The sequence below is a fragment of the Helianthus annuus genome, chromosome 9 (genome assembly GCF_002127325.2).
Source record: "Helianthus annuus cultivar XRQ/B chromosome 9, HanXRQr2.0-SUNRISE, whole genome shotgun sequence".
Classification (NCBI taxonomy): domain Eukaryota; kingdom Viridiplantae; phylum Streptophyta; class Magnoliopsida; order Asterales; family Asteraceae; genus Helianthus; species Helianthus annuus.
The window spans coordinates 48,589,277-48,599,635 of NC_035441.2; the positions used below are offsets into that span (position 1 = coordinate 48,589,277).

The following is a 10,359-nucleotide window of genomic DNA, read 5'->3' on the forward strand; positions in this document are numbered from 1 at the left end:
TCTAAAACACAATGCCTAGAGAATACATAAAAATGTCTTATTTCTAAAACGCAATGGGCTAAAAACACAAAAGAAACTGTTCTCCCTAAAACGCAATGAATTGAATACACATAAAAATGTGTTTACCTAAAACGCAATGAGTAAAACACTTCAAAAGTGTTTTATTTTTAAAACGCAATGACCAGAAACTGTTGTTCACAGAACCAGAAACTGTCTAAAACGCAATGACCAGAAACTGTTGTTCATAGAACCAGAATCTAACTAAAACGCAATGACTAGAACCTGTTGTTTACGGAACCAGAAACACTGTCTACAAATACAGTTTTGTATGTGAATTGTCTGAACCAGGAAGCAGGAGATAAAAAACTGTCTACGAATGCAGTTTTCTAGATGCAATTTACAGAAAATTTAATTTTCTGATGCATTTTTATTAAAGCAGTTTAATCGGAAAAAAAATTTTCCTGCCGCCCCTTGGACCTTGCTACCAGGGGCGCTGCCCTCGGACCCCCGCCAAGATCGTAAAACGCAACGACTAAATCAAAAACCCAGATCATAAAACTGAAATTAAACAATTTCTTACATGGATCAAAGCCGATTTCTTCAACGATTGATGAAATTTGAATGATAGAAACACTTATCAGCGATTGAATCGAACGGATCGAGTGATTATCTTCAAAATCATGAGAAAAAAGAGATTTTATATGAAATTATACTGGGTTTTCTTCAAAAAAAAAAGCTGAAGAACACGTTGATCGAGGTGTTTGAATCATTGATTGTTGACGAAAATCGCACTATAATGTAGTGATTATTGAGATAGAAAGTGAAGAAAAGGTTGAAGATGGTGAGTTTTGAAGTTACTGGGGAGAAGAAGGAAGAAGAAAGGATACGATTGATTAAAATACCCTTGCTCTTTATTTTAAATGTTGTCACATGTCATAATCGTATTGCATCCTATCCTTTCTAGCCAAAATAAACTTCCTATTTGATCTTTTCCCTAGAAAACAATACCTATTACGAGCATTTTATATAAAACCTAGTAAGTTATAGGCCCTAAGATGCTGAGACATTAAACCAATATGAGCCATACAGAAAAGTAATCCTATGTAGTCAAACGTATAAATGTTATAAGTAAATGTCGCCAATTTACGGCAGGAAGAAATAATGAATATTTTAAATATAATTGAAATATCTAAAAAAATAAAAATGCATATTGAACCAATTAAAAATTTGATGGTTTGGTTATGATTTTTTGCATTCCTGCCACCAGATCTATAAAACAAACATTCGATGGATTTAGTTACTGTTGTTGCAACTTTTGCTAACCATGTAGATTGCCTTTTAGGAGCAGACTCGACAAAAAATCAAAGCACCTGGGATAACCAAAAGATGTAAAACTTTTTGAAAGATAACAACCTTTTGGAAAACTACAACAACGTTTTGGGAAACTACAAATGCTATGCCAACAATGGATAAAAGAAAGACCGACAAATGGCTTTTGCTGAAGTACATATATGCAGGTCCTAGCTCATATGAGAATACAAGACCTAAAGATGGCCTTTTGTGAAAACTTCAATACCAACCCTAGTGGATGTAATATAACTCTTGTAACATAAAACATGAAGGTGGTGTTTGTTTTTTTGGCCAGAAGCACTTCTGGCCACTTATGTCTGCGTCGCGCAGATGCGCGCAGACGTTACAAGTCTGCAGCTTGTTTGTTTTCCGTAAGCACTTCTCACCAAAAAGGTCTTCCCCACCTCTTCCCCACACAGATATGTTCTTACGTAACCTCTTCTCAGACTCTTCTCTCTACCCCCACATCTCTGCATCACTTCCACCACATCTCCGCCACCACCTCCACCTCCACCACCACACCTCCGACACCCATCACCTCCACCTCCGACACCCATCACCTCCACCTCCACCTCCACCTTCAACAATCACCACCTCCATCTTCACAAAGCATCAAATCGAAAGAAGAGATGTGCGGTGGTGGTTGAGAAACAAGAACCGCCCGGAGAAACCCCCAAATCGATATATCTCTCTCTCTCTCTTTAGAAACTCCCCTCTCTCTCTCTCTCTTCAGAAACTCCCCCCTCTCTCTCTCTCTCTCTCTTCAGAAACCCCCAAATCGAAGATGGTGAAATTAGGGTTTCGGTGGAGGTGGTTGTTTTTTGGCTGAAGTGGTGGTGCTTGGCTTCGTGGTGGCGGTGGTGCTTGGTGGTTCCGACGGGGTGGGTGGGGGAGGCAGAGAGAAGATGGTGGTGGTGAGTGTTAGGTGGTGGTGGTTGCGACGGGGTGGTGGTGGTTGCGACGGGGTGGGTGGTGGCTGAAGTGGTGGTGGTGGCAGGTGGACGGTGGTTGTTGGTTGTGGTGGTAGAGGAAGGCAGAGAGAGAGAGTCAGAGGTGTCTGTGTGTGTGTTTGTGTGTGTTATGTGTGAGAAGAGGTTTTTATAGATATAAAAAAAACAAACCCTCTTCTCCTTGCAGACTGCAGACATTTGTTCCACCTCTTCTCCTGCAGATGCCCGCAGATGTGGTCCGCAGACTGTAGACCTTTTCTTGCAGAAAAAACAAACAGCACCAAAGTATGTAGCAGTGTTACTAAAGGCTATAAATATATGCAGTGTATGTTTTAAGACTATAAACAACTATGATGCTTAGGCGTCGCTGTCGCAATGTGTGGCATATGGTTACCATCTAGTCTGTATTCATTCATCTAAGTAAAGAAAGTGTTCATAATAAACTCATTCTTATTCGTATTTGTTCATTTAACTAAATAACTTGTTCAGTTCTTTGTTTAATAAATAAACAACAACAATAACAACCGTATCCAATAAGTCACACAAATAGCAAAGCTATTGGTGGGGTCTAGGGAGGGTGAGATGTAGGCAAAACTTACCTCTATCCATATGGATAAAGAGGCTGCTTCCAAAAAAAAACCCGGCTCGCAACCAAACATCAAGTAAACAATGCGAACTACAAATATAGCAATAGGACTCCACCGATCATAGAATAAGTGGTAACCGACTAACATAATAGAATAGACACATCTATAGCCCCTACAACAATAAATATATAGACACACACACACACACAAGATGATAAACACATGTAAAGTTCACATGAAAAGTAGGAAATATTAACCCCTAACCTAAAAATCTCAGACACCTCATTACTCTCTCCTAAAAACCCATAACCTTAATCCTACGTATCCACGAACTCTTATCGTGGACTAGTGGCGGACCCAAGATATTTTTTCATTGGGATCCATTTTTTGTGTTTGAATTTTTAAAAACCAAACATTAAAATTTTCGGGTCGGTAATCGTAGTCAGGTCGGGCCTAGAAAATAATGTATAACCATTTAGTGAACATGAAACCACTACATTATTAAGAACCATTTTTAAGAATCAAGTTATCAAATCGTGGTGATTAATAAGTTACTTAAAACAATAGCTACCTAAACAACACAACTACTTCACATAACTTCAAAATTTTGTCTAAGCTTTTTTTTGAACGCCACTATATGTTGAAAGTGTATTGGGTAATCAAATGTGAAATAAAATCATTAAATTTATCATTTTAAAAAAGCAAACTAGAGGATCAATGGGTGGTTGTGGTGTTTTAAAACACTAGTTTAATTTTGATGAAAAAAATAAACTAAAAAACAAGAGATGTAAGATTTGAACTTGAGACCTACTTGTTGGTACACAAGGAGATTTACCAACATACCATCTTTGCTTTTAATACTATAAGGTCCAACTAATTTATTTTATGGGGTCCTTGAAAAATTTAACATACCGGTTCTACTATTTTTTTAAAAAACATTGGGGTCCGTAGACCCCGACCCGCATCATGTGGGTCCGCCCCTGTCTTGAATCATGTCATTAGAAATGTGCAACTCTAGCAAATCTTGCCTAATCCGCTCCTCCCAAGTCAGTTTGGGCCTTCCTCTGCTCCTCCTACCCTCCTCCACACAAAGGGCATCCACTACTCTAACCGGTGCTGTCTCCGGCCTCCTCTTTATGTGCCCAAACCATCTCAATCTACCCTTCTCAATCTTACTCGATATACTGGCCACCCCTCACCTTTCCCTAAAAACCTAGCCTTCCCCTTAATAAATAAACAAACATAAACTAAACTAAACTTCCTAACTAACGCACGCCAGCTCCAACACAAACATTTAGCTTATGATTGTTTAGTTTCAAACTCGGGGGGCTAATTCGACAATTTCCCTTTTCTTGGAGAGAACGACAGACACATCAAACCTTCTCCCAACTTGAAATTTAAACCTAAAAACATTCATCTCCATTATAGTTCAGAGTCGCCATTACAACTAAGGTACCAATTGCTCTTCATTTTTCCTCAATTCTTCGTTTTATTTTCAATCTGTGTTCCTTTAATACTATTATTTCTTGTTTTTCTTCCAACAGGAAGACGATTACGATCAGATTAACGTGTTTCTGCTTAATCACTTTCAGGTATGATTTTGTACAACGGTTGTATTTACGATTGATTAAATTCGTTGTTGTAGGTAGAGTGATTGTCATGTTATTGTGTTAGATATATTTTTTTTTTGATTTGCTGGCATCGATGTTGTTGATCTTATTTTTAGGGTTTAGATATTAGATCTCTTCCGAGTGCGTTTTAGTTATTTAAATTTAAGCGATTTTGTAATGCTTTTTGTGTGTTTGGAGTGATATATTGTGTGATTTTAGAAGAAAGGATTATGGAAGAGTGTAAGCATGAATATTGTCACAGTGATTATGAGTCTGGATATAGTAGATTTGGTAGAAGTAAAGTCATCTGAATTGTGTAAAGTTTTTCGAATTGAACTATTTCCACCTCTGTTGTCAAGGCTCCGTCGGCATCAGGTGCGTGCCTAGGCGCATTTTTCCGGCCAAGTTCTGGTCTTCTGGACAAAAGTTGTTGGAACACGTTTGAACAGATCTGAAACAAATCAACAATTATACCAGCCCTAAACAAACTTGAAATCAACATAAAACTAGCCATAAACAAGCCTAAAACCCCTAAGGCCCTAAAAATTGTGATTTTATACTATGCGTCTTGCTGCTCTTGCTTTTAAGCACCTTAGGTTGAAGCCCAAGGCTCACCCTTTGCGCCTTGAGTGCGCCTTTGAAAACTATGATTTCGACGGTGCTCTCAAAAAATTGACAGGATGCTATGCAGTTATAGCGGTCCAAAATCAAATAGTGGTCGAGGTCTGTTATTTGGTATATAGGTTATAGCGGTGGGGGGTTAGGTTTTTAGGTGGTGGTGGGGTGGGGGGGTTAGGTTTTTAGGTGGTGGTGGGGTGGGGGGTTTGTTGTTTGTTTTGGGTTTATTTTGTTTAATATCATGCAAAATATTAATAGCATTATAAACATTCAAAACAAGAAAGTGTCGATATTTGAACTATGAGTCTATGAAGAACAACTATCTCAGTAGCCTCAGCCCTCAGGCCACCAGCGATGAAGATTGATTTTTGGCCTAGGTTTAATTAGAGTTTGGGCCTTTACTTTTGGGTTATTCTAAACAAAAAAAAAGATTTTTTGGGCCTTTCCTTATTTTTAGCCTGAAATTAAAAAACCTTGAAAACCGGTGCTATGACTGCTGTACGGGATTTAAAATAGCGGTTAAATAGAGGCATATAGCACTGCTAATAGTGGAACCGTTATACTTGACTGCTATTTGGATTGCTATTTAATCAGATGTTCGCTAACCGCTATAGCACCGCTATTGACTGCCTAGATAGGATGATTTCAAAAGAATCAAGAAGACAAGAACGAGTATCTAATTTCTGTTATGAAAACGGTGTTGGAATCATGATTTTGGGGAAAACAATGTTGGAATCATGTAATTTATGTTTTGGAATTCTGCAATTGTGGTATCCAATATACATGTTGGAATCGTGATTTTGGGGAGAGAGTGCTCAGCGTCCTTGTCCTTAGTTATATTTAAAAATTAAAGAGTGTTTAGACCATTTTTTAACGATTGCAACGTTTGGAGCATTGTAATCTTTTGAGCCTGAATTCGTAGAATTAACATTTGAGTTGACGTGTTTGATTGTTTGTCAAATATCTAAATTATACTTAAACAAAGCCAGAGGAATCTTGTGAACCCAAATCAGTTGAATAATTTATTGGTAGTTGTAGTGTGGTACTGATGAGAACTTATTAGATAAAAAGGAAATAGGCAAATTTGATGGAGCATGAGCAATATCACAAATTCACAACTGTAATGGAACAGACGAAGTACCATTTTTCATGAATCTACATGCTCCTGTTTGTGGGTTACATATTCACTCACCATCACATAAAGTATATACATGGTCACATCTTCGTTTTTTCTACACCTGAGATGCATGAAATGAAAATGTAAACTATTTGGACATAAGATCGCTGCATGCAAAGCGTCCAAACTCCAAACTACTAATGACGCGTCGTTTAGAAATCACACACTCATTAAAGTAAATCCGATCCTGTGATAAAAACTAATATGAAAACATTGAAATAAGGAGGATTTGACTGTTAATGTCGGTTCACCTTCAACTGAACCATAGGTTATCAACTTATTTACCGTTATTTCATTTGATTGTTTTTCCTGATTTATATTCATGCAGGAGATGGATACTTTATTATCATCAGAAGGAGATTCTCAGAGGACTCAGTATGTACTCTTTAGCTCTATCATCTATATTCATGGTTAACATGTAGGATTCTAGATCTGTTAGCTAAAAAATACATAAACATCCTATATCAAGCCGGGGGTCTCACCGGAAGCAGCCTCTCTATTCCTACAGGGTAGGGGTAAGGCTGTCTACATCTTACCCTCCTCAGACCCTACCTTAGCTTTGCTATTGGTGGGATCTACTGAGTATGTTGATGATGACACTTTCTTTAACTCCATACAGTAGGTCTAACAGATGTGCACTTTGCACTACGGAATTTCTGACATCAGCCATGTGTCTTGTCTTATTACAGTATTTGTTGTTTTTTTTTGCTTTGATTTTTTACGGTTCTGGGTTTTTAAGATATAAATGTTAACTTTTGGCTTTAAAGTCGAGTCTAGTACTTTCGAGATTCAATCTGATATGGAATTTTGACATCGATCATGTGTTCAATTTTGTGATTATTACAGTAATTATTATATTATCATTTTTTTATATTACAAGTTGATGATTGGTTTTTGATATAGGTATCCATATGTGACGGGTACATCCATCATTGGGATCAAGTACAAGGATGGAATTCTCATGGCTGCTGACATGGGAGGTCAGATAAATCCTTAACAACCTCAGACTGTTGTTAAATATGCTATATATCTGTGGGTGTTTTTATGTATATGTTAGGTGCTATTGAGAATATCTATTTATATCTATTTGTTTTTTTTTTCACCTAGTAGAATTATCAATGAGTTTTTAATATATGGATAAAGCACACCTTGCAGATTTATCATTTCTTGCTGTAATGGAACTGTATGATGGTTGAACTACCATTATTTCTAGCAATACTGTTTGCTGACTTTGGTGTTCACAGGGTCATACGGATCCACTATTCGCTACAAGAGTGTTGAACGACTAAAGCAAGTGGGAAAACATTCTCTTATTGGTGCAAGTGGAGAAATCAGTGATTTCCAAGAAATTCTGAAATACCTTGATGAACTCATGTAAGTATCTGTGATACACGTCTATACGTTTTGGCTGTATTCAATAGGGATCTTTTTAAAAAGAGGTGGAATAATGGACAGGGTGTGCAGGTTGGGTAACGTGCCAATACTGGTTTGAGTCATAAATGTGTAATTTTTGGTACGGGTCAAAGTCTCAAAGTCTGTTGGGGTGGGTTGACCTGAAATATTTCTTGTCAATAATTATAAAATATATTTATAAATAATTAGTATTTCAACTATGATTACAAACATAATATTTTTTTATAAACAGTAATATACTTTTGTGAATGTAATGAGTAGGACATAGGAGGTTTGGTTGGTGGCTCATTTGACCCATTTTTTTAACCTAACTTGTTTGATAATCCGTTTTGACCCGTTAGAGATGAAACATAACCTAAAATAATTGAAGCATTTGTAAATAAAATAGATCTTTGGTTTTAAAAAGCGAGAGGCGCATAAAAGCGAAGAGGTCTAAAACCTAGACGCGAAGCACAAAAGTGGTGGGCTTTTCTTACCCGAGGTGCTGCAAGCTAATTATATATCTTTTTTATGTATCCCATATATAATCCCATAGGTTTTTAGCTTTCCCTACCCAAAATATAGCTATAAGTAAGGTTTTTGTATGATTTTAGCTGCATGTACAAGCCAAAAAACCCAAGGTACAACAGTTGGATGCATAAAAACGCCTTGTGTACGAGAGGCTCGCGCCTCAGGCCAAAAAAGCCCAAAAAAAAATCCCAAAAAGCGCCCTTTTTGGCGCTTCTTGTAATTACTCTAGGCGCGGAGCGAAAAGGCTCCAGGGTGTGCGTCTCGCGCCTTTTTGGCACTTCTTGTAATTACTCTAGGCGCGAGGCGAAAAGGCGCGCGCTTTTTAAAACCAATAATAGGTCTACATTGCCACCTCTACTTCTAATTGTAAGTTTTAACTTGTTTGTTGTAAATAATGATTGATACTATTTACAGCTTGCATGACAATATGTGGGATGATGGGAACTCACTTGGACCTAAAGAGGTGCACAACTATTTAACTCGGGTGATGTACAATCGCCGCAACAAATTCGACCCATTATGGAATTCACTTGTAATTGGTGGAGTGAAAAATGGACAAAAGTATCTTGGATCGGTAAACCTTATCTCTCTCTCTGAATAACTTATCCTTGTTCAAATGGGACATGACAGTTGTTGAATGTTGATTATGATTTGGAGAATTTATATATGTGCAGGTTAGCATGATCGGTGTACATTATGAGGATGATCATCTTGCGACTGGATTTGGAAATCACCTTGCCCGACCTATACTTCGTGAGGAATGGAGGGAGGACTTGAGTTTTGAGGAGGGTGTCAAGTTATTGGAGAAATGCATGCGTAACCTTCTATACCGTGATAGGTCTGCTGTTAACAAGCTTCAGGTAATATTTTTAAAAACTTCATTCTTCATAAATTATATAATTTTATAAAATAAGTTGAGCCAGTTGTGATTCATAAAGCAATTATGTAACCGCATAACCACCTATTGTTCACTATATTTGGCAAGCACTATGTACAAGTGTTTACGCGGTTTCCTATTAAAAATTGGTTATGTACTGAACGTGCAGATAGCAAAGATTACAGAGGAAGGTTTGACCGTGTCCCAGCCTTACTCTCTCAAGACGTTTTGGAACTTTGCTGCTTTTCAGAATCCAACAGTGGGTGCCACGGGATCATGGTAGTATCTAACATGTGGTACTTTGACTTGATCTTAATCTATCTCTCTTTATGTTTAAATCTGCTGCTAGGATCTGATTGTAAGAATACTATTTATTTGAGCATTTTGTTGCACAATGAGACATCCATCCATCCATCACATTTCATGTCTGTGTGCTCTTTGCCAGTATTTATTTATATTCCAAGACAATAATAGTCGGTTTCAGTTTTTCTTGCATGCAAATAAAAACAAATCATGATTGTATAAAGAGAGGCTCGTTCCTACTCAGAAATTTTAGTAAACAGGAACTTAAATATGTGTGTAAATGTATGCTTTTTAAACATATAATCACTGCCAGATTATTTTTATATTTTAAATGTAAATGATGTTTTATATTTTTAAACAATATAAGATTAATATTTTTTTTAAAAAGATTAATATTCTATTAGATACGAAATTTGATACTCTTTAAATATATAGTCTTGAGCATTCACATCCAATCCATCAAATTATATATACATTTCACTAAAAAACAACTCCTATATCAATATATTTCCACTAAAAACAAATACTTTTTCTCTTTCCTTTCAATTAAATAATATTATCATTACATTTTTCTTTAACTTCCACTCACAACCACTTTCAAAATATATTAAAAAATTATAACGGGTGAACAGTGTCTCCCCAAATATACAGATGAACAGTAACATTTTCTCTCTCCTCTACGCACAACCACTTTTTATACCCTTTATAATATAAAAACCCATCCTCACATAATTTGATGGTTAGAATGTGAATGCTCTTATATGCTTCTCTCTCTCTCTCTCTCTTTTTTGTTAGTTTGCGTTTTCAAACTGCACCATTTTAATCAACACTGCCAGATTATTTTTATATTTTAAATGTAAATGATATTTTATATTTTTAAACAATACAAACAAGATTAATAATTTTTTTAAAACATGATAAAAAAATAAAAAAACATCGCTTTAAACTGAAAAAACAAACGTAA

At 36.5% G+C, this 10,359-nt stretch overlaps 1 protein-coding gene across 1 annotated transcript; it reads left to right on the plus strand.

The window, feature by feature from the left end:
• Positions 1-4,214: 4,214 nt before the first annotated feature.
• On the plus strand, positions 4,215-9,578 carry LOC110877570 (proteasome subunit beta type-4). The gene is made up of 8 exons (XM_022125727.2): positions 4,215-4,339; positions 4,432-4,479; positions 6,621-6,667; positions 7,196-7,272; positions 7,537-7,666; positions 8,630-8,789; positions 8,890-9,075; positions 9,262-9,578. Exons 3-8 carry the CDS (start codon positions 6,624-6,626, stop codon positions 9,373-9,375), a joined length of 711 nt encoding a protein of 236 aa, XP_021981419.1. The 5' UTR covers positions 4,215-4,339; positions 4,432-4,479; positions 6,621-6,623; the 3' UTR covers positions 9,376-9,578.
• The last annotated feature ends 781 nt before the right edge of the window (positions 9,579-10,359 follow it).